Source organism: Squalius cephalus, assembly GCF_949319135.1.
Source record: "Squalius cephalus genome assembly, chromosome: 11".
Taxonomy (NCBI): domain Eukaryota; kingdom Metazoa; phylum Chordata; class Actinopteri; order Cypriniformes; family Leuciscidae; genus Squalius; species Squalius cephalus.
Window position 1 is genome coordinate 1988366 of NC_137132.1, and position 26121 is coordinate 2014486.

Sequence of the window (26121 nt, forward strand, 5' to 3'; positions counted from 1 at the left end):
AGAAACTGTACATGTCGTTACTTTCATATGGATTACTTAAACAGAGAATATATGTTTTTGATATAACTTACATAATTTATAAATAGAGACTTCAAGCTTTGTAACGACATATGTCTCATGTCAGTGTGACAAGCATTCGCTTAGTTACAGATAATTTTCTGTCGCGTTTCAAAATGAATTTCACATTGAGAGAGATGGCAGAACGTGCATCATGTTTATTTTCTTTATTTTACGAAAAACACGTTTTTTTCATTATGAGTGTACACAAAATAAAAGAAGACATTTATCACTTTTGAATGATGTATAACACTTATATGTAAAATAAAAACAGAGTGTTTTGAGTCTGGTCAAAAAGTGAGCTGGTCTCACAGGCCCCAGAGGGTTAAAAAACCTCTTCACTTTATCCTGCATCTGTTGTCTTGTTTGTAGTTCGTCCGGTTAATCTAACTGTTGGTTTTACTTTCTTTTGGGCGATAATCAGGGCCGCATTAACACTATAAGGGGCTCCTGGGCTTTACCTCTTGAGGGGCCCTTCATCCACCAGAACTATTACCTACATTCACTCAATCTTCTTAATCACAAAGTGCAAGTCATTTAAATAATATATAGGCCTTTACAAATATCTATGCATGAACTAATTATTGGCATATAGTCTGAACAGTTTTGCTGGCCAGGCAGGGAATAGGCAGAAGCCAGCAACCAGTCTGGGGTAAAACAGAAATCTCTTTATTTCAACATAAAAATTAGTTTGACTATATAGTGGACTGTTTTAGTGCCTACAACACAACCAAATACAATTAATTTGTCATTGTAAATGAGAAAGTAGTGAATTAGATCATTCAATACTGAGGGAATTTGACATTTTTTTATATTCCTCACCTCCAGGCATATTAATAAAGGGGCTCACAATCTATATAGCTAACGTTCAACTTGTTTAGTTAGCTTGGTTCTGGTTCTAAAACTTCTGTTTTTTCAAACACCGAACTTCAAACTCATCGATGCCAATGTTCATTCTTGAAGTAAACTTTTGCCTGTTTGGTGTAGATTTAGCGATTTTTGGACTGCTGTCTTAAACTGAAAGTGACGCTTAGGTTAAGCCAAAGATATATTGTATGCACTATACAATACAATACAATATTTATTTATAACGCACATTTTATAAACCACCAAGGCTGACCAAAGTGCTGTACAGAACAGAAAAATAAATAAAGATAAAACAACCAATAAAGAAACACATAACAATAGATAAACAATAATCGTACCTAAATCAAGGAGAAATAAAAGCCAAAGAAAATAAATAAGTCTTTAAAGAAGATCTGAAGGTGGAAACAGAGGGAGCTAATCTAATGTAGAGAGGTAGACTGTTCCAAAGTTTTGGGCCTGCAGTCGCAAAAGCATGATCGCCTTGTTTTTTAAGACTGGATCTAGGTACAATGAGTAGACAGTGATCACTGGATCTCAGAGTTCTAGAAGTAGTGTACGGACAGAGCAGATCAGTCAGGTACTGAGGGGCCAATTTGTTTTGGGCTTTATAAACAAACTATCTACATATTTATCCTTATTCACTCCAAGTCTTTATGGTAGAGATGATCTTACCCCAGTATCTCCAGTTTACAGTTAGGATTCTCCAGTACAGCAGAAAACAGCTTCACTCCTGAGTCTCCTAGTTTGTTCTCAGACAGATCCAGTTCTCTCAGGTGTGAGGGGTTTGATCTCAGAGCTGAAGCCAGAGCAGCACAACCTTCATCTGTGACACCACAATCACTCAACCTGTAGAGAACAATGACACACTCTTCACTCTCCCAGATCAGACACACAGATCGAATCAACAGACTTCATCATTTAAAAAAAAAAGCACAGATCACCATGTTTGATGTCAGTGAGATTCACCATGTTATTTGTGTGTGTTTGTGTGAGAGGTAAAGCTTATATAAAAACATATATAAACTATGTATATCACATTAAATAATGTGTAAAGGTGATCACAGAAAAAGATAGATGTGATGGTCATTAAGGATGAATTCATCTTGTTCTTCATGTACTAAAGTTCTGACTGTGCTGAGATTGTGTTTAATGTAAAGAGTGTTAACCCTCTGGGGTCTGAGGTGTTTTCTGGGCCCTGGAGGTGTTCTGACATGCTCTGACATTTGTGCTTATTTCTGTTACTTTTGACATTTTCATGGCTAAAGTCTGATTACACTGTATTCAGCACAAACTCTGCTACAATAATATATCAGCAGCAAGTATATAAAAGTTTGTAGTTTTGAGATAATAACATTTATGCGTGGTTTGTGAAAAAACAAAAAGCAATTGTCACTGAAATAAGCTCATGAAACCCCTACTGATTATTATTAAGACTTTTGAAAATTGTATCACGTAGCCTAGAATATTTGCTTCAAAACTATGTGAAAATCACCCTGACTGCTCATTCAGAGAAGACAATATATTGATTTAAAATTTCTAAGACGTGTTTTGTGTTAGAAAGGTTTATTCGAAGGGGCGGATCACCTCATTAATATGTAAGCTTTTCTCACCTGAGAAAGACAAAGACACTCCCTAATGGCCCTATTAGGAGCTATCAGGCCCTGCCATTCTGAGCAACCTTGCACAAAGAATGAGGAGATTTAAAAAAGAATGGCTTTTAGATTGTTTTTAATTTATTTACAACACAACATAATCCAAAGATACACAAATGACAAAAAAACACATTATTTAACACACTGAACTAAAGACAGAGACTTGAACTGTCACACCCCTTTGTGCCATTCCTGAAACATAGTACATACCTTTCATTTCCATGGTGTTTGATTTTTCACTTTAGCATGTTCATGTATGGAGACTTATGTGAATGTTAAAGTCAGCAGGACTTATTCAGTGGCATCTTGTTCCTCTAAAAACAACAACAACAACAAAACAGCTGTGAACATGCTGATATCAAGAGAAACTATGCTGAACAATTTGGGAAATACATTTTAGATTTTTCAGGTTAAAATATATTTTTTAAAATGTACAGAATACACACACACACACACACACACACACACATATATATATATATATATATATATATATATATATATACACTAGCCTACTTTTACCATGCTGTGTTTTATTATAGAATATAAAAACATCCTCGTGTCAAACATGTATACAAGCACTGAAAGGTTGCCTACCTACCATTCTAGTTCACATTTCATGTTTCTGTCTACATGTACATATATGACATTAGGCTTAGTTCAAGTTTTTACTCCAAACTCATTTCATAACATACATTTTAATCTGGCACGACCAGTTTAACATGTCTTACCTTAAAAATCTTCTCATCTTCAAATCGCGTTCGTCTGAGGTAAATCCGAGGTAAATTCAAGGTAAACAGCACAGCACAGCACAGCTTACAGTCGTCCAACTCGATGAAAGCAGAGAAGAGTAAGTTACGAAGTCTCTGCTTCTTTGTTTTGAGGTAATGAGGGCGTTTACAGGTCTGCGTTTCTCCGCGTGGATCATTAGCATGTCAATCGCTCGTGCGCGCGTGGGTGTGGTCACATTATAGTTAATTAGGACGCGTTTGAGAAACTGTACATGCCGCTGCTTTCGTATGGATTACTTAAAAATAGAATATTTGTTTTTTATATAATTTACATACTTTAAAAATAGAGATTCCAAGCGTTGTATAGACATGCGTTTCAAGTCTGTGTGACAAACATTCGCTGAGTTACAGGTCATTTTCTGTCGCGTTTCAGAATGAGTTTCACATTGAGAGAGACGGCAGAACGCGCATCATGTTTATTTTCTTTGTTTTACGAAAAACACAACATTTTGTTTTTATTATGAGTGTACACAAATAAAAGAAGACATTTAACAGCTTTGAATGATGTACAACACAAGTATGTAAAATCAAAATCAACAGAGTATTTTGCACTGATATAAAAAAAAAACGAGCAGATCACGCCGGCGTGATTGTCGACCTCAGGGGGTTAAATGTTGATCGTATCAGGTTGCTGAGGAGCAGCTCATGTGTTCAATCATTTACAGATCAATCACTCAATCACCTCAACTCAAGAAATAGAGATTGAACACTTGAACACAGAAAAACATTATTTCTTACTCTTCATTTACACAATTGTGATATTAAAATAATTAATGGTAATCATGTCAACTCCCAATTGTTTTAATGAATGTAATTAGGACGGTCAAGATTACTCTATAAAATTCAAGTACTCAACTTAAAAAAATCTTTGATTGCAATTCACCCATGTCGAGTAACCGGCAATATACCGAAATTGACTCATTACACAGACGAGAATCCATAAACCGCATTATTAGACTGTTTTCTAAGGCTACACGTTATATTAAAAACATTTAAAAACCAAACAATACTGTAAATCCAATACTGTAATCACAGGGCTTCTGTAAATTAACAAAGCCTGCGATTCAGTTAAATAAATACAGTATATGCCCTGCGGGTTCTATATTTCTCATCATCCAGAGCGGCTCCGTTCACAGTAAATGCTGCTTTGCTGACATGAACTGTTATCATTTACATGAGTGGAGTCGTTTATTGCTTCAAACCAAATGGCATTTTTTTCTTCCGTGCAAACCACGTGACCGCTCACATCATCAAGGCTTGGTTTGAGAATTTTCTGATCGACGGTCTTCTTGTTTTGTTTCTTTATTGTTACTACATAAAATGTATGTTTATATGATAGTAAAGTCAGCATTAACAGATTAATGCATGTGTTTTGTTGAGTATTTGTTTTATTCTTAATTACTTGACTTGACCTCTTGTAACTATCTATTCATCAAAGAATGGTGAAAAAAAATGTTACACAACTTTTTACAACATTGAAAATAATAATAAATGTTTTTGAGCATCAAATCATCATATCAGAATGATTTCTGAAGGATCATATGACATTGAAGACTGGTACTCTGGAAATCCAGAGTTCTCCCAAGAGCACAAATTGAAATTGTCACTCTGGCATTGAGTAATGATGCTCATTAAATATGCCCTTGTATCCGAGCTGCACCAATCACATCAGGTTATCTGATATAGGCGGGCCAGAGGCTAGCTAAACAGATGACGACAGCGCTGCGACATCAAAGTCATTAGTAAACATTGCAAGATGGCTATGGATGAACACCAGTTGTTTGAAACAGTTTTGGCCGCTACAATGAACGAGTTAGACTTGGCTTTTTATCTAAAAGAGGAACAGAAGACGCTGCTCGAATCGTTCCTTTGCAAGAAGGACGTTTTTGCTGTTTTGCCGACCGGGTACGGCAAGAGTCTAATCTACCAGTTAGCTCCGCTAGCATTGTGACTGGTCTTAGTGTTATCCAATTGTGTGCAGTGAGATTTTCAGGGTTCTGTTTATTTTTGTTCCAGGGTTAGTTTATTTCAGAGTTGTTCAGCGCATGTGTCCCTATTGATGATGCTCCAGTGGGCCTGAGAGTTATATCTACATAAATCGCTGTTAAAACAAGTTAATGTTCATTCATTAAATTATAATATATAGCTAATTCTCATCTCCCGCAACTGTATTCAGACCTTGTTGTTTTTTTGCAACAGGACGTTTTCTATGCAATAATGTATTTCCTTTCAAGCAATGTGGAAGCAAAATGACAAAAAAAAAAAAACTTATAGAGCCATGTTGTCTTTATTTAAAGGGGTCATGAACTGGCTTTTTAAGTTTTTTTATATTTTTGTCTGAGGTCAACTTATGACGTCCTCTTGGTTTTTACATTCAAAAACATCAAAATGAATAAGTAATAGGCTATTTTCTACCCTGGTTTTGAGCCTAGCTCCTGAAACGCTCGGTGTTTATGGGCGTGCCGCATTGAAGACTTGGAAGTAAATGCCCACTGCTATGATGGATAACAGTTTTGCATATTATAATGAGTTTCATGTAATGTGCGAATCGGTGGTCAGGGCTAAACAGGCAGTGTTGAAGTAGGCGTTGATCTTCTTCTGCGGAGGCGGTGTTTAATACCCTTTGACCTCATAGATGCCCACTTTGAAAACCTGTCGTTCGCTGTGTCTGTTGTCAATAAAAGCTTTTATTGGACTAACAAGGAAGTTTTCAGTTCTGAAACTTGCAGGATATTCTCATAGATGACCTCTTATATGTCAAAAGCTCAAGGAAAATGTTATTTCTCAGTTCATCACCCCTTTACACTGTGAATTTTACACTTTACACTGTGAATTTAACATATTTCTTTGACATTTAAATAACATATAAAAGGTCTTTTGCAATGACACAATGACGAAAATGTGACTCATGTAACTCTAACATAATTCTGTCAGGACCACTATCGTCGAATACGATTGACAATTAGCAAACAGTTTGCAGGGGTGCAAACACATGTATGGTCAAAAAAGAGAGAGGTAACCGAAGCCCTCGTCCCGCGGCAAATATCCAGATACTTACATTGCCACCCACCCCTGCCACCCCTGGCCCACCCCTATAGGCACATATAGTCAAATGAAATTCTGAAAAACTATCTAGCACTTCTTCTTGCTTTACTACTCCTTCCTGAAAACAATTTCACCTGATGATTTGAATAGCTCTTTTTGTAAAGAATTAATAATTCTAGGATGATTGGGGTAATTTTGTAGGGTAGACCTATAGCATCTGCATAGAAAATAATAAACAAATTACAAGCATATAAATACAATAAAACACAAATACATGTGAAATAAAGCAGTGCTTTATGTTTATCATGTAAATTAACTATTAAGTTACAGACATTGAATAATCAAATGTAAAATAACACTGCCTTCACTGTATACATTCAATATGATTCATATAATTAATACAGTTTATCTTTAGACAAACGTGATTTTTCTTTTTCTCTTTTGTTGTTTGATTAACTTTGGTGACACAAACTGGTATATTTCGTGCTGTCCCTTTAAGACGAATGCACGTATCTACCGGTAATACTGACACGCATCCTTTTCTTTCTCTGATTGCGTTTACGGGGAAACTCGTTGACACGGGAACTGACTTTTTTTTTCACATGTCTGTTCAAACACAAATAGATAAGAAAGAAAGGGGAATTCGGTGTTCACGAACTTCACGTGCTGTCTGTGACTGCGTGGCTCTGTGCGCCGACAGACCACTCTACATTAGGATGTTAAACATAATATATAGCCAACTGATACAGCAAAGACAACGACGGCAGTATTGATGGCAAAATAGGCTACAGAATGAATATTTCGTTCTGTATTGACAGGGGCAATATTTGAAAATCGAACATCAAAATGTAATTTATTAATATGTATTTGCGCCTTCTATTTTGCCTGGAAACTTCCAACACGCTGCGTGTCGCATGAAAAATAGGCGTCGGTTCAATTTCTAGCACGCGTTTTCTGCGCGGCTCGTTTGTGTCACGCAGCCAGTGTGCAAGCTCTAACCTGTTAACATGGGAGCCGAAATAAAAACGAACACGCCACGCAACCAGTATGGTGTGTAGCCGGCCGGAAAGGCACGGCGCCGAACTCTGGTCTCAGCAGAGATGCAGAGTGAGACACTAGTGGTTCACCCTTGCGCACATACTGCTGTTTTGGCGACTGAGGCTGATAGAATGGTTACATCCTTATGTTAGCGGCATATGTTGAGCATTATAGATCCAATCCAATGTGGGAAGCATCACACCAAGCTGGAGCAAGCGAGGACACATTGCAGCAAGCATGTTGCTGTAGCCAATTTAACAATTGTATGGGATCTATTGGAGAAAGCTTACAACCCTAGCGGCAGCAAATTCTGATACAACAAGCATGTTGTATAATCGCTGAACTATTGCTAAAACTAGTGTAGTTTGGCAGGGGAAGCATACACCCTACAGCAACAGCTCCAGCGGAAACAAAACTGATACAACTAGCATGTTTGTATAACCATAAGACTAGTATTAAAACTAATGTAGTCCGGTTGGGGAAGCATACACCCTACATCTCTGAGTCAAATGCAGTGCGTAGCCAAGCTATGAATACAGTGTGCTTCCTCATTCATGAACATGATTTCTGCTCACCGTCCTGTGGAGGTGAAGATGACGACTCCCATGATTCCACACTCCTTCACAGGATCATCAAGCTACGATGTTGATAGTGTTGAATACCAGACCTCTGCGGTAAATGTACTGTGTACTAAGTATGTTACCGATATCTAGATAGCTTTAGCCACAAGCATGTGGTAACTTTAACACAGCATGTTGCAATAATCGAAAAAATAAAGAATGCATTTTTCCAATGCAACCAGATAAGCATAAAACAATGTTTGATTACTTACAGCATGTTGCTGAGAACAGTATGCGCAAAAACACTAGAAGCCGAAGTAACAAGCATATATTCAATAACATTGCACTAACAACCACCATACAGGACTGATACCAATGTTGCTGAAATGACAGCATATTGCTGATACCTGATAAGCTTAGCAGAGCATGTGACAATGACATCAGGTATAAGCCTAAAACTCAACCATGTTCCAAATAACGACTGGGCTAAATAACTTTAAAAATAAAACAACCAACAAGCAGTTTTTCAATAACATAGTTTTTTTTTTTTATATATATATATATATATATATATATATACACAGCTTAAATATATAACCATGTTGAATTTCAGCCTATAAAAATACAAGCCCTTAAAAAAACAATGTATTAAAATGCAAGCATGGTATACAATACACTATAGCTTTAAGAACGCCATGTTTCCAAGAACTAGATAGACCAAGCGTGTCCGATAACGCTGAAGTGACTCAACTGAATAGTGACTGTTTACTGTCTTTTTTAGAGCTGTGACACAGCAGAAATGATTCCGTTTGCAGTTTGCACCATGAATTGTTAATTCCTATCACCGCAAGCTGCTTGAATATGTGCTGCAAAGTACTAAAAGCACAGTGTGTGCAACGTGATCAGTTTCCAATGACAACACATAGTAACGCACATAGCCAATATGATCATATAAGCCTAGCAAGAGCATTTGAATAAAAACGACTATGTTAGATAAACCCAAGACACACGGATAGTATTAGCAACAAGCATGTTGCCAATACCCTGATAGCTTTTAGCAATGAGCATTAAAAAGAAACTTATGGTAAATGGACTGCATTTATATAGCGCTTTCACAGACCTACGGCCACCAAAGCGCTTTACATAGCCTCACATTCACCCATTCAATCACTCATTCATACACCGACGGCGGTGTCAGCCATGCAAGGCGCCATCCAGCTCGTCGGGAGCAGGTGGGGTTAGGTGTCTTGCTCATGGACACCTCGACACTTGGTCAAGTGGAACCGGGGATTGAACCACCAACCTTTCGGTTTGTAGACAACCTACATGAACCACTGAACCACTGCTGCCCCAAATGCTTCGTGAAGACTTTCAGAGATGAATGGAGAGTGAATCACATCGAGTCTTGTGTCAATAATGCAGCGATGCGAGCAGCAATGCAGACTGAGGTCAATTACAAATCAGGCAGCTTATGATCAATGCGGCGAATCTCATGTTAAAGTTCACGAATTTGAATTAATCTAAGGTGAAATCCTTGTGGGGAACGAATTCCTCTTGCTAAATTCCCGATTGCATGATTCCTTGTGAGATGATGTGGTTTGCCTGCCGAATTTTGCCATTTAATTACCTCCTGAGAAACACGATAGCTGCTGAAAATATAGAAAGAGCTTATAGGGTTGGACGATGCCCCCTAAATTGGCAGTTGACGATGTTTAAAGTAAAACATCTCAAGTTTCATCTCTTTACATACATTTTCTTTCTACTTAAAAACTATAATTTCATTATTTTACTAACCCAACTAATTACTCATCTGGGCTTTTGAATAGGTTGCACGTAAGGGGGGAAAAAAGTAGCATGATTCTTTCTGCCAGTCGGGCTGCAGCAGAGAAGCTGTATACAGCTTTGCAAGAATCGCCGAAAATGCTGTGATGGGCCCACGGAAGATTTCCGTGAAATGAACATGGCCCCTTAAGTTAAGGAAAAGTTATTTATATCTTTTGCTGTTGTGTGTCAGTAGGAAATATCAGTTTACATTTCCAAACATTCTTTTTGCCATTAATTGTAATAATCCAGTGAGATTTCTGTATGCACAAGGAATCTGACAACAGCCAGGATGATCTGATCTCACCATCATCGAGTCCGTCTGTGATTACATGAAGAAACAGAAAAAACTGAGAGAAACTAAATCCAGAAGAACTGCGGGAACGTCTCCAAGATGCTTGAAGAAACCTTCCTGGGGGGGATATTAACATGCCTAAGACTTCTGCACAGTACTGTATATTCAATGCGAGAAACTGGTTTATTTATATAAATAAGATGCCAAAAAGAAAAATGAAAACTAAAAACTAATTGAGCGGTGTAACATTTTATATGTTTGGTAACTGTACTTTTATTTAAATAATGAACAGGCTGCGATATCATGTTAGCAATTCAAGATTTTTCTGTGTGTGTGTGTGTGTGTGTGTGAGGCGGAGGCGCGACCACTGGATTTTTTCCTTCCAAGAGAGTAAACTCTTACTCCGTAATTTATGGTCATACAGATAAAAGCAATACATAATTCATAAATGTACTAAAGATATTCCGATTTAGTAAAATAACAAAAACAAACGGAATGTCTCCGTTTCCTTTATCTTTGGAGCGTGCCACAATGAACTGAAACGCATTTTCTTTCATTTTTTAATCTCCAATATAAAGTGAAATATATTTCAGCCTTTTTTAGAAGAATCTGCTAATATTTATTAATCATGTAAAAACATTTGGTTCAAAGAGTATTTTTAGTTTCAACTGACCATAGAAATTTGATTTGTTCAAACTCACTTGAGAAAAAGTAAATCAATTACTTGTAATAAGTTGAAGTAATTTTTTTACTTTGATCCAACACATTTTTTTTTTGAGTGATTATATAAAAGCTGATAAAATTAAAACTGTATATCACATACAAATATAGAAAAATTTTAACAGAAGAGGTTAATGTAATGAACAATAAAGAGTCATTAAAACTGGAGGATTTTATAGCTGTTGAATTCAGTACGAAATCATAGAACACAATATATATTTTCCTTTCAACGGTATAAATGTTTATATACACATTCACTATAAATATTGTGAATATTAAATATTTTATATATAAAAATTTGATAATAATTTTCTAAAAATTAAAAATGTCTACAGTATCCAGTTTTCTCCTAAAATTAAAATGAATGGACTGTGTTAATCCTGACTGTGCTCAAACACATGAACTCACAGCAGCAGGAGAAATAGAGCAAACGCTTCAAACAGAAAAATATTAATCCTCTTACATCATATGAACAGACGTGAAATGAATTTGATGAATTTGATTATGTTGTTTCAATAGCTTTGCTTGTAATTAATCTAATAATGGTTATTTCCTTGCATTTTAATTCCATTTTGATCATACTTTATGAATTTACAGTGACAGTTTCATGTGAGAGTCATGTATGATCTTACCTCAGTATCTCCAGTTTACTGTGAGGATTCTCCAGTCCAGCAGAGAGCAGCTTCACTCCTGAGTCTAGTTTATTAAATGACAAATTCAGTTTTCTCAGGTGTGAGGGGTTTGATCTCAGAGCTGAAGCCAGAGCAGCACAACCTTCATCTGTGACACCACAATCACACAACCTGTAGAGAACAATGACACACTATTCACTCTCTCAGATCAAAACAGAAATCTTAGTTTTTCTTAATTGTGTTTATAATTTGTGCAATATCTCTTTTTAAACAATGAATTCAATATATCAGTAAGTTTAACTGTTATTCGAAGAGATTATGTCTCTATTATGTCTGTTTTTTCCCTAAATATAAATGCATTAACATTTAAATAAATTAAATTAAAATGAATATAAACAAGTCTAAATATAAATGTTTATATACATACATTATAAATGCATATATTTGAAAATACATTTCTCACACAAATATCATAAAACATTATTAAAGTAGATCACAAATCAGTTCAGATACAAAAATGTCCATAAGGATGCACAAGGGTTAAACCATTAATTTACAATGTTTAAGAAAGAAATGTTATAATGTTTTAACAGTGATGCTTGTTCTCAGTCTTACTTACTGAGCTGATCTAGTTGCTGAAACCACAGGCAGCAGCTTCTGAAGAACTTCATCTGCAGTGTTTTGTGTGTTACTATTTGAAAAATAAAAAATAAATAAGTTAATTATTAATGCTAATGCAAATAATAATAATTCATATCACAAGTAAATAATACATTATACCTTCCTAAATACCCTCAAATATTTATAAGAAAAAAAATGTATTTTTGTACCTGCATCAGCAAATTATCCGCTATTATCCGCTAAAATACTATTAAAACTTAATTTTGGAAAAAAACTTTCTATTAAATATCTTTATATTAAAGGAGACATATCATGCTTTTAAATCGTTCCTTTTTACATATAAATCATCCATTTGTAGTCTATATAAAGCGGAACTGCAATGCTTGGGTCTGAATTCCTCATTATTATAGCTCCACAGGCCCCTTTTCTACCCCTTTTCTGATTTGCGTTTGAGAGCAACTCGTTTTGGTGCGGTCTCTTTAAATACAATTGAGACACTTCATACCCCGCCCCCTCTCCAGTTTTCAGAGGTGACACTCGGTTCAACTCCACCCCATTCAACCATTTTTGTAGTGTGATAGCAGAGATACGATTATCTAGCGGCACAGAAACTTTTTATTCACACGTTATTAACAAAATGTCAACAACGGAAGACTTGTCCAGCCAGCCTTACATGTTCGAGCCAGAGTCGGAGCCAGAGCGAGATGAAAATGAAGACGACGAACCTGCAGAACAACGTCTTCATATGGATGTATCGCAATGGTGTGTTACTGTATTTACACATGAAACTTTGGTCTTCCGACCTTTTACCACCGTGTCGATTTATTTTGATTAATATGTGCGAGGGAGAGAGAGCAAGACAGCGTCTAGTTTGGAGACGGTGTCTTGTTTACATTTTCGCCTGGCTCCGAAGAGAGAGAGAGTGCGTGCGCGCGACCGGGTCTCTCTCTCTCTGCTCGTTCTTTCAGTTAAACATGCGCCCTGTCACAAGCGCAGCAGTTCATCTACATTAGACGGTGTAATGAAGCGTGTGGGTTACTACATCCAACAACCGAACATTTTAACTTACCCTCTCGTAACTTCTGCATCTTTTAGCTTGGACTACAAAATTGCAGCGATAAATAAAAATGGCGGATTGCTCGAAGTGTTGGGCTGGAAGTCAATGTCCTTATTTGGCAGTTCCGCTGCAAATACTGTGACGTAATAGTTCACAAAACGTCATAGATAACAGAAAAATCGGAACAGGTTGAAAAATAAGGCCAAAACAGAATATAAAGATATCAACGAAGCACCTGAAGAGAATAATTTCAACTTTTCTGTACTTCTAAACACTCCAAATATACAACAATATGCATTTAAGGGCTAAAAAAGTGGATTTAGCATGATATGTCCCCTTTAACTGACTCTTTTGTTAAAGCAATACAGTGAATGACAGCCGTCTGTGTCTCCCAGTGTCTCACATTATTGTCAGTTTAGTGTTCAGTGATTAATTTACACAGAAACAAAAGATAACATGTATTCCTTCATCTCTGAAAACATTATTTGTATCTTACATTTCATAATGAACTCAGATAAACTCAGTGCCGACTTGTTTTCCATCAGTTATTTTACATGAATTGAAATGTGTGCAAAGGATTGTGGGAGACTGAAGAACAAGAAGGATACACTTGACGCATCCTTCAAAATGAGCTTAATTAAAGACATAAAATGAAGTGGCAGTGGTTGATGACGTGGCAGTCAAGATATGCAGCCTTACTAGGACAAAGCCACGGTTTGTGAACACACGCAAATTATATGTCATATCCCAGAAATCCTCTAAGATATTGTATGTAATTTGCGGGAGAAACGGGGCAAAGCAGAATCAATCTGTGCCCTGCGATTTAAATCCTTCTTAGTTTCTTTGTTTCTAAAGTTTTAGACTGTAATGATTGTACTCAGTGTTACTTACCGATCATTTCTGTCTCCAATTAAGCTCTTCAGGTTAAACTCCTGCAGTGCCTGCTCTGAGGACAAAAACACGAAAACTAAAGCTGACCACTGAGACGAGGAGAGTTTCACATCACGTAAGCCTCTGCTCATATGAGGTTGAGCTTCGTTCACTAGAGAAAGATCACCCAGTTCATTCAGACAGTGAAACAGATTGATGTATTTATCAGGAGAGGGATTCTCACTGATCTTTTCTTTAATATAGTCAACTGTTTTCTCATTGTTGTGAGAGCTGTTTGCTGTCTGTGTCTTTAGTTCTTGTAAAAGACTCTGATTAGACTCCACTGACAGACCAAGAAGGAAACGAAGGAAAAGGTCCAGATGCCCATTTTTACTGTCTAAAGCTTCATCCACAGCTCTCTGATGGAGATCAGATAGTGCAAATTTGTCTCCATTAGTTGGTTTGGTAATCTGGTCAAACACATTGATGTTATTGTTGATAAAGGAGAGATGCACATATAGAGCTGCTAGATGTTCCTGAATGCTCAGATGAACAAAGCAGAAGACTTTCCCCTGATATAAGCCCAACTCCTCTCTGAAGATCTGAGTGCACAATCCTGAGTAAACTGATGCTTCTGTCACATCAATGCCACACTCTCTCAGGTCTTCCTCATAGAAGATCAGGTTGCCTTTCACAAGCTGCTGATAAGACAGTTTACCCAGTTTGAGAATCATGTCTTCATCTTTCACTTTCTTCTTGTAGTCCTTCTCATGTTTGATGTTGGTCTGAATGAGCAGGAAGTGTGTGTACATTTGAGTGAGAGTCTTGGGAATCTCTCCAATCTCTGCTTCACTCAACATCTTCTCTAGAACAGTGGCTGAGATCCAGCAGAACACTGGGATGTGGCACATAATAAAGAGGCTCCTTGATGACTTCAGGTGTGAGATGATCCTGTGAGCCAGACTCTGATCACAGATTCTCTTCTTGAAGTATTCCTCCTTCTGTGGGTCACTGAAGCCTCGTACCTCTGTCACTCGATGGACACACTCAGAGGGGACGAGATCCGCTGCTGCTGGTCTGGAGGTGATCCAGATTAGAGACGAGGGAAGCAGATTCCCCACAATAAGGTTCGTCAGCAGCTCGTCCACTGAGGCTGATTCAGTCACATCACACGACCTCACATCGCTCTGAAAATTCAGAGACAGACGACACTCATCCAGACCATCAAAGATGAACAACACTTTATACTCATCATTGGATATGTCCATTTCTTTTGTTTCAGGGAAAAAGAGATGAAGAAGATCTGAAAGACTGAGTGTTTTGTCCTTCATCAAGTTGAGATCTCTGAAAGCAAGTGGAAATATGAGCTGGACGTCCTGATTCTCTTTCCCTTCAGCCCAGTCCAGGATGATCTTCTGCACAGAGACTGTTTTTCCAATGCCAGCAACTCCCTTTGTCAGCACAGTTCTGATGGGTTTGTCTTGTCCAGGTAAAGGTCTAAAGATGTCACTGCATTTGATCGGTGTGTCCTCTGTTTCTGCTCTCCTGGACTGTGTCTCAATCTGTCTCACCTCATGCTCATTATTGATCCCTCCACTTTCACTCTCTGTGATGTAGAGCTCTGTGTAGATCTCATTCAGGAGTGTTGGGTTTCCCTGCTTTGATATTCCCTCATACAAACACTCAAACTTCTCTCTCAGATTGGATCTCAATGTGTTGAGGACTTCAGTGGGTTTAGAGTCATGGCTGTAAGATTAAAATACCACATTTTTACAGAAGTCAAAGCATTGAATAACCATAAATTACAAAATGTATTTTTGTTTGCTGTATTATGGGAAACAGAACATCATTAGGTTTCGCAAGCCTAATGCAAATGCAAGCATTCGCAGGACCACTTAAAAGACACCGCCATCGGTGTATGAATGAGTGAGTGAATGGGTGAATGTGAGGCAATATTGTAAAGCGCTTTGGTGGCCATTGGGTCTGTGAAAGCGCTATATAAATGCAGTCCATTTACCATTTACCAATTCAGCAAAGCGAAGGAGATATCAAGACGATTACATTCAGTATGGATTTACGTGTCTCCTGGTTGATGGGGATGCACGTCCACAATGTGTAATGTGTACAGAGGTACTAGCAAATGACAGTTTGAAGCCGGAGAAAATTAAGAGACATTTACACACCAAACACCCAACACACATTGATAAAACAATCGATTTTTTCCATCGCAAAGAGCAAGATTTGCATGGTCAAAAGCAAGTATTTACTACACAGACTACAACAACTACCAAACTCCATGCTGCATCTTATGAAGTTTCATACCTCATTGCAAAATCTAAGAAGCCACACACAATTGGCGAGACGCTCATTCTCCCTGCAGCAATAGCCATGTGTCAAGCTATGGATAATGAAAAAACAGCGAGTCAGCTTAAACTGGTCCCACTGTCAGATAACACAGTTGCCCGACGAATAGATGACATGGCAAACGACATAAAGATTCAGCTTATTGATCGTATAAAAAATTCCGGAAAATTTTCCCTACAACTTGATGAATCGACAGATATATCAAATGCAGCACAGCTGCTCATATTTGTAAGATACTGCTATGAGGGGAAACTACACGAAGATATGTTATTTTGCACTACGCTGGATGGGACATGCACAGGACAGGATATATTCAACAAACTTGATAGTAAGATGCAGGAAGCGGGGCTGAGTTTCGATAACTGTGTGGGCGTGTGTACGGATGGAGCTGGTTCTATGATGGGCAAACATAAGGGTCTAAAGGCGAAGATACAAGCAGTTGCACCACACGTAAGATTCACCCATTGTTTTATACACAGGGAAGCTCTTGCTTCCAAGGCCCTTGATAATGAGCTGAGTTGCGTGCTTCAAATAGTAATTAAAATTGTTAACGTAATAAAAGCACGTCCCATCAATACGAGACTGTTTGCTGTTATGTGCAAAGAAATGGGATCTGAACATGAATCTTTACTGTTGCACACTAAGGTAAAGTATTGCAGTGTCTTTTTGAAATGAGAGATAAAGTGCGACTATTCTAATTGGATATACAGTCTCCCTACGCAGAAAGTCTGACAGATCCTACATTTCTGACAAACCTGGCCTACTTGGCAGATATTTTTGATAGACTGAGTAATCGGATTTGTAAAGAAGATGGAGCGATGGACAGCACAAATAGAAAAAGGAAGTGTGGAGATGTTTGATGGACTACATTAATTTATTGAGGGGAATGAGCTGCTTCTGGATGACAGGACAAAAACATAACTCAACTCGTCAATTGGGGCATCGACACATACCCGTATTCGCGCATCCCCTCAACGCTGATGGTGATGAAAGTGCTTCTTTGTAGAAGCCTTGTTGAAGCGCCTATCCTCTTCACCCTTATCAGCCATCTCAGGTTGGGCTTGTTGTTTTTATACACAGCAGAGCACTCGCTGCTGGATCAGAGGATGTTAGTGATAAGATTAAAAACTCTTTCAACCTCCTCAGCGAGCTCCCTCTGAAAAACCCCACAATTCTATTCTCTGCTCTGCCTCAGCGCGAATGGGACCGGAACCGCATGGTACAGATGTCTGTCCCAGAGCAGACGAGAGTGGAGTTTTCTCAAGGGAACAAACTCACAGTGGCACAAAAAGATCCCTCAGGAACTGATCGTGCATGCTCTGAGCCCAAACAATAAACACACAAGTTTTGTGTCATCAAGTATCAATATCTTAGACACGGATGCACACACTTCCTGAAGCGTTTTTCACAAGCCATGATAACCTTTTTGAAGTTTCAGATTGAAGCATACAAACAAAACAGTCCCTGAAGATGAAAAAGTTGTTGACATGTTCTCCAGGCTCCCCTTATATACTTCCGGGTCACAATGGTGATGATGTCATAGGCTGTCGCCGGCAAATAGGATTGCCGTGATTAGATAAGTGTTTCAGACACCAGTTTACGCAAAGGCGTTCCCCTAGCACTTTGACGCAGTGCGAGTTCCCTTTTGAAAGGGAACATGGTGTGTGTGAGAGCAGAATGGCTTGTCGGACATAGCAATAGTAACTAAAGGGGTCTTTACGAACGGTCAATTAATCATCATGTGTTTGAGTGATATGTTATGTGAATTGTAGCACCTAAAATTATTCAAAAACAACAAAAGTCCTGCATTTTACCTGAAATCAGGATACATGCTTTCATTAAAGTCTTGAGGTTGAATCACAGGCTTGTACACAGTTTTGTTTTTAACTGGTCTGGATAGAAGATTTGACCTTAAATGAGAATAAAGAGGGTAAAGAATCAGACACACTGATATTGATGTAATTGTGTCATTAACTGAGTAACAGACCAACAGCTTTTACAGTGTGTGAATGTATTAATAATACAATACATAGAGCTTTACACAAGAACACAATGATCATTATTAATAGACTGAAACTTGCAGGATTGTAACTCATTCAATTATATTAATAACAATTTCATAAAAATCCAATACAATAAGCATAACTTTTATAGAAATTATATACCTGAGATCAGGCCGTTCGTCTCCACTCTTAAACTTTAGTGGCTGCTCCATAGAGCAGTTGCTCTTCATAGACACACAGCTGGGCTCTGGTTTTGAGCTCTTCTCCTGGACTGAACTGGTTTTCAAACTAAGTAAAATATAAAGCATACAGACTTATAAATGTTGTGTACTTTTGCTTTAATGTCTGTAAGTGTTTTGCACTGTGTTTCAAACTATGATTACAATTATTTTGTAACTGGTTTGCAAATGTTAAACATGATTCAACAATTGTACCAAAGCAACTGAGAAAACTGGTAATATTAGGAATTAGGAATTCAAAACAAATAAATTGAAATCAACTATAGAATTATAGATTGATTCAACTCAGGTGAACATCAACCGCGATCACATGACTCTTTTCAACGGCACAATGGAGGACGAAGGCTCAACCGACTAAAGAGACTAATGTTTTGCTGACCTTTAAAAATAAACCACCTTACTGTACTCTTGCAACGGTACTCTTGCTGTGAAACATCACTGTTCTGACCAGACACTGTGAAGCTTTCAACAAATCTGGGCCGTATTTATCAAGCCTTTGAGAATTACTAACAAGAACACTGCTAAGAATGTACTTAAGAGTAAAACAATTCTTGGCTCAAAACTGCACTTAGAAGTTAGTTGTCAAGCATCTCAGTCGTAATTTAAGTGAAGTGTAGGACAAATCTTAAATGTCAGTCTTAGTCAAGTCAAGTCACCTTCATTTATATAGTGCTTTTAACAATATAGATTGTTTCAAAGCAGCTTTACAGTGATAATAGGAAATTAAAGTAACTGAGATTGTTTTGGCTTTACAGCAGCCCTAGAATAAAGTTATTGTTCAGCTAAAGTTAGTTTTGATTGATTCACTTCTGTCGCAACGATCATTAGTTGTTAACTTAGGGACTGCTAACACAAGGGACTGTTCTAACAGAAAACCCTCAACGCTATCCGGCCGCTCATTTGCACAAAACAGTGCTGGAGAACGCAAACCTTGAAATAGGTTCCAAGGTACAAGCCTTAAAAAATTTATAATTCAGAATTTTTTTATCGCTTCCGCGTAGCCACGTGAACCGGTATTATCCCGACAATGTTTCATCTGTACAGAGGTAAAGGGAAGGGAAGGAGGCCTTCACAGGGGAGAGATAGTTAGTGTAGACACCATTCCTCAAAATAACATTGAATTATAGAAGTCTATAATCTGTTATGTGTATGCTAGGCCAAAGAGATGTGTTTTTAGTCTAGATTTGAACTGACAGAGTGTGTCTGCTTCCCGGACAATCACGGGCGGACTGGCCATCTGGCATACCGGGCACTTGGCCGACGTGCTTTTTGGGCCGACCGCCGAAACTTTTTTTTATTTTATTTTATTTTTTTCCTCCGGCCCATGAACCGGTCCATAAAAGTGGTAGGCCTAGATCGGCGGCCCAATATTTTTTTAATTGACACTGCTGGCCCAAATCACTTTTGTCAAAAATATCACATAGTTTTTTTCCTTCTGACTGTCGCGGCCCATGAAACACGTAGCTCAGCGGCCCATTGGTTCTTTTCTTGATTGACACTGGGCTGGGCCAATCACATCTTTAAACACCTCCCCCTTAGGGCTCTGAGCGAGCGTGCAGTGTAAGTGTGTATCTGTCAAAATAGTCTACGGAGATGGAGAAGAAAGAAACGCATGGGATGTACAGATAAATAGCGTGAAGAATAGATACAGGCCCTTCAAGCAGACGCTGTAAAATGTGTCAAAATATAGCTTTGTTTTCTGCAGTAGCAGGAACTTAATCAGCTCCAGTGTTGATGATGATAGTGAAGAGGATCAGGAGAGAGATGAGAAAGTCTGTGATAAGAAGAACTACCTTCAAAACACTTAGGCTATGTCAGGAGTGTAGGAACCCATTACCCAGTTACGCATTATTTCCACATCTGCATAGTTGACGATTACCGCAATTTACTAGAAATTTAATGAGACGCGTTTGTAAATAATTTTTTCAACCAAAATAAAAGCTTGATGCAGTTTCCGTCAAAATAAAAAATCATGTGCTTATCTATTTCCAAGTATAGAAATTAACTAATTAACTAACAAAACTAATTATCAAAGTTTCCTTTATTTTTCAGTGCATTGTTTTAAAATACATGGCTATTACTGTCATAGGATTAATATTATAACTATTATTATGTAGTAGTGTAATGTAGACAGACACTGTAACAAAGAGGTTTGAATTTTTCTTTGTTTAATTTGCACACTGAAAATGGGTTGGAGATTTTAATTTTGAACTCTCAAAGTGCACCATATTGATGAATTTAACATTAAAATGCACAAAATTTTCTTACGGGGGGGCATGCCCCCGAACCCTCCTAGAGGGACAGAGCAGAGGTCCACTCACCACAGCTTTACTAAAAATCCTGTGGGAAACACTGGTATTGCAATGCCAATGCAGTTTATACCTTGTTTTATGCATTCATCACTGTGGAGAATAGTTCAATTGTATTAACCCTCTGGGGTCTGAGCTGTTTTCTGGGCCCTAGAGGTGTCCTGACATGCTCTGACATTTGTGGTTATTTCTGTTACTTGTGACATTTTCATGGCTAAAGTCTAATTACACTGTATTCAGCACGAACTCTACAATAATATATCAGCAGCATGTATGTAAAAGTTTGTAGTTTTGAGATAATGACATTTATGCGTGGTTTGTGAAAATACAAAAAAAATTCTCACTGAAATAAGGCCATGAAACCCATACTGATTATTTCTTCACAAGGGCTTTTGAAAATTGTATGACGTAGCATAGAATATTTGCTCCAAAACTATGTGAAAATCACCCTGACTGCTCATTCAGAGAAGACAATATATTGATTTAAAAAAAATTATGACGTGTTTTGTGTGAGAAAGCTTTATTAAGCTTTTCACACCTGAGAAAGACAAAGACCCTCCCCTAACGGCCCTATTAGGAGCTATCAGGCCCTGTCATTCTGAGCAACCTTTCACAAAGAATGAGGAGATTTAAAAAAGAATGGCTTTTAGATTGTTTGGATTTATTTACAACACAACATAATCCAAAGATACACAACAAATGACAAAAAAGCACTTATTGAAAACAATGATCCAAAGACAGAGACCTTTCTGCCATTCCTAAAAACATTGTACATACCTTTCATTTCCAAGGTGTTTGATTTTGACATGTTCATGTACAGAGACTCATGTGAATGTTGAAGTCAGCAGGACTCAGTGGCATCTGGGCCCTGAAAGAAAAAAAAAAGTGAACATACTGATATCAAGAGAAAGGCCTGCACGATTTTTAGGAATAAATTTTAGATTTTTCTGGTTTTTAAAAAAAACAGAATACACACACACACACAAACACACACACACACACACACACACACACACACACACACACACACACACACACACACACACACAAATGTTTCCAGCAATATATAATATAATGAACACCAGGTTTGTTATGCCTTGTAGGCATAGGCTATGTGCAGTGCTGCATAAAATAATAACAATAGCCTATAGCAGCCTATAAATCTTCCAAAAGATTTCAGTAACAACTAAGCTAGAGAAAAATATATTGATTATCATGTTACTTCAAATGTTTCCATTCGTTATGATGATATGAAATTAGATAATAGTAAAAACATGAAGCAGTTGGTGCGTTTTGCTTTTCAAACGCGATCGCAATCCAAAATATGAAACATTCAAACGCGATCGCGCTCAAATATAAAACATTATGGTTACCATATAGCCTACATATCTACGTTTGAGCAGATATCCACAAACACAGTAACAGTAAACACGGGTCTAAATATTATAATATTCACCATATATCTAGCAACAGTTCAACTGCAATGTGAAATTTATGCAACAATAACAAACTAATATGTAAGAATTTCTTACCTTACATCTTTCTTGTCTTCAAATCGCGTTCTTCTTCTTCTGATGTAAATCCACCGTAAGCTCACGGCGCGTCTTTCAAACTCGACGAAAAGCAGAGACTTGTGAAGTGTTTTGGTGTTTTGTTTTTGAGGTAATGAGAGCGTTCGCGTTCCATGTGGAAATTTGCATGTGACTCTCTTTTGCGCGAGTGGGCGTGGTCAAATTAAAAATAATTAGGAAGCGTTTGAGAAGCTGGACATCTTGTTGGTTTTATACAAATTACTTAAACAGAGAATATTTGTTTTCAGTTTGAATCTGATCATTTAAAAGTACACACTTAAATGTTTATAAAGGTATATGGCTCATAAATGTGTGACAAGTATTCGCTGAGTTTTGTTTCAGTTAATAGACGTGCTCAAGAAAATAAAGTTCACCGCGACAGAGAGGCAGAACGCACACCCTGTTTATTTTCTTTATTTTACAAAAGCACAATGTTTTGATTTGACTGTAAGTGGACACATACAAAAGTAGAAATATCAAAGATTCTTTTTTTATATTTCTTCTTTCTGTATGACCATAAATGACAGAAATTTAAGTTTATAGTGCTACAATGTGAAGAAAATCCAGCAAAACGCGCCGGCGCGTTTGCCGACCTCAGAGGATTAATAAATTACAATTTTGTACTTATTTCATCTGCTAACTCTCACTTGTTCCTACTCACTCATTACATGGCATTAGTGATTTTAATGTTCCAAAGTTTTGGTGCTAAATAGGAAAAGGATCTACCGTCAGCAGGTGATTTTGATATTCTAGGTATTTTCAACTGGCCAGAATTTTGAGATCGCAATAGACGTGAAGGACTAAAATGCGTTAAGAGCTCGCTCAAGTACTGCGGAGATAAACCATTTAGTGCTTTGAAAGTAATCAGCAATATTTTAAAATGTATACAATGTTTAATAGGGAGCCAATGCAGTGTTGACAGAAATGGGCTAATATGGTCATACTTCCTGGTTCGGTAAGAACACGAGCTGCTGCGTTTTGGACCAGCTGTAGTTTGTTTATTAAGCGTGCAGGGCAACCACCAAGTAGAGCATTACAATAATCTAGCTTTGAGGTCATGAACGCATGAACTAACTGTTCCGCATTTGTCATGGAGAGCATATGATGTAATTTAGATATATTTTTAAGATGGAAAAATGCTGTTTAACAGATACGAAACACGTGACTTTCAAATGAAAGATTAGTATCAAAGAGCACACCCAGTTTCCTAACCGACGACGAAGACTTGACAGAGCAGCCATCAAGTGTTAGACAGTATTCTAGGTTAGTATGTGAGAAAGTTTTTTGTCCAATAATCAGAATCTCTGTTTTTTCTGAATTAAGAAGTAGGAAATTACTAGTCATCCAGTTTTTTATATCAGCTATGCATTCCGTTAATTTTGTTAATTGGTAAGTTTCGTCAAGGCGTTAAGAAATACAGAGCTGCGTATCATCAGCATAACAGTGAAAACTAATGCCATGCTTCATAATGATATCTCCTAAGGGTAGTTCTCTTAGAGATGATTCACAACAATGTGCTGTGCCACAAACGGGATTTTGTATGATGACATGAACCAAACACAAAATAGATTTCCTTATTTAAGAATATTCTCAGATAAAGAATATTATAGAGTTCACACCACAACTATAATGATAAAGATATGAGGAACGGTTGGGATCACTTTCAGGATGATTTTTTTTCTCGTGCTTTTAAAATGGCAGACGACAAGTTGAGAAGTTAATCGCAGAGGTCCAGAAAAATCCACCACTGTTTGACAAGTTAAGCCCCTTTTCAAGAAAATTGATATGGAAAACAATCGTTCATAGCCTCTGAGAAGTAGGCTATTACCTCAGGTATCCAGCGCTCGTTTTGACAACATTGTCTTACTTCCTTTGAAGTTGTGGTGAAAAAGGTGTTTTTATTCTACAGGGTGGGCCATTTATATGGATACACCGTAATAACATGGGAATGGTTGGTGATATTAAAGTCCTGTTTGTGGCACATTAGTATATGTGAGGGGGCAAACTCCTCAAGATGGGTGGTGACCATGGTGGCCATTTAGAAGTCCACAAACAGGACTTTAATATCACCAACCATTCCCATGTTATTACGGTGTATCCATATAAATGGCCCACCCTGTACTATATTGACTACATCAGCTAAATTCACTGTTAAATAATCATTTAACATTTAAGAAATAATCATGGTGCCCATCGAGGCAGACGTGTTTGCTTGCTTCGCACTTAAATGTCGGATTTTTCTTTGTTTTATTGGCACTCCACAGGGTTGTGTACTTAGCCCCATTCTCTACACCCTGTTCACCTACGACTGTGTCGCCTCCCACAAGGACAACATCATCCTAAAGTTCGTGGACGACACCGCAGTGATAGGACGTATTGCTGGCGGCGATGAGGCAGCTTACAGGAGGGAGGTGGCCAGTCTGGTGTCATGGTGTGGCGACAATAATCTCATCCTCAACACGGAGAAGACGAAGGAAATGATAGTGGACATGAGAAAAGAGAGGAGTATGCATCAACCACTGTTCATCCGGGAGCTTGAAGTGGAGAGGGTGAGCAATTTTAAATACTTGGGTGTCCACATTAGTGAGGACCTCACTTGGAAACCACACGTCACGCAGCTGGTTAAGAAGGCCCAACAGCGGCTGTATTTTCTGAGGAGGCTTGAGGAGGTTTGGCATGTCGTCTAATATCCTCAACAACTTCTACAGTTGTGTTATTGAGAGTGTCCTGACTAATTGCATCACTGTGTGGTACGGCAGCACTACTGTCATGGACCGTAAACGCCTGCAGAGAGTGGTGAAGACTGCACAGAAGATTACCAGGACTCCATTGCCCTCTCTAGAGAGCATATACCACCGCAGGGTCACCAGGAGAGCTGCTTCCATCCTCAAAGACCCCTCCCACCCCCATCACGGACTGTTCACACTTCTACCCTCAGGACGGAGGTATAGAAGTGTGAAATGCAGGACTTCAAGACTGAAGAACTCTTTTTTTTCCTTCTGCCATTAGACTCCTAAACAGTTGATAGGAGTTTGCAACCATGGACATAATTTTATTGTTCTATTTAACTGCACGATCTCACTTTTATTGCTTTTATTAAGAAATTCACTATTAAGAAATTCTTCTTTTTGCTATTTTTATTTTTGTATGACATTGTATTTATTGTATTTATTTTATGACATTTAATGTGGACAGCAAAGTAAGAATTTCATTGTACAGGGAAACATGTTTTCTGTCTGTGCATATGACAATAAACTCTTTGAACTTGAACTTTGAACTTTAAATTATTAGATCGATTACACTAGCTTCACTCAAAACATAGCATGCTGAGGACATCGGCTGGTTAAAGCTGTGTAAATGCAACAAGAACAGCAAAAACATGTTCACTGACGTTATACACATTTTGAAACCGCAGTGCGCAAGAGCAGAGCTTAGAATAAACAGACAGTAATCATTCGTTGGTGTGGACGCAAATATAGTTATCGTTCTAGTTATCTTTATAGTCATCGTTCTTGGTGTAAACGGGCCTTAGCGATTAGCGAAGTGATTCTTAGCTTAAAGAAATTTGATAACTCGCTTTTATTCTTAAGATTGAAAGTAGTAGTATAT

At 37.8% G+C, this 26121-nt stretch overlaps 1 protein-coding gene across 1 annotated transcript in view; it reads right to left on the reverse strand.

Moving 5' to 3' along the window:
• Positions 1-26121, reverse strand: part of LOC307167199 (NLR family CARD domain-containing protein 3-like) — a gene marked incomplete at its 3' end in the record, with an annotated part of 76830 nt that overhangs the window by 47631 nt on the left and 3078 nt on the right. Inside the window, exons 4-10 of the mRNA XM_079886191.1 lie at positions 18556-18681; positions 18205-18300; positions 14048-15772; positions 12098-12169; positions 11621-11649; positions 11479-11542; positions 1597-1770 (exon numbers count right to left, since the gene is read on the reverse strand). Coding sequence (XP_079742317.1) covers positions 1597-1770; positions 11479-11542; positions 11621-11649; positions 12098-12169; positions 14048-15772; positions 18205-18300; positions 18556-18681 — 2286 coding nt within the window. The remainder of the gene's footprint in view (positions 1-1596; positions 1771-11478; positions 11543-11620; positions 11650-12097; positions 12170-14047; positions 15773-18204; positions 18301-18555; positions 18682-26121) is intronic.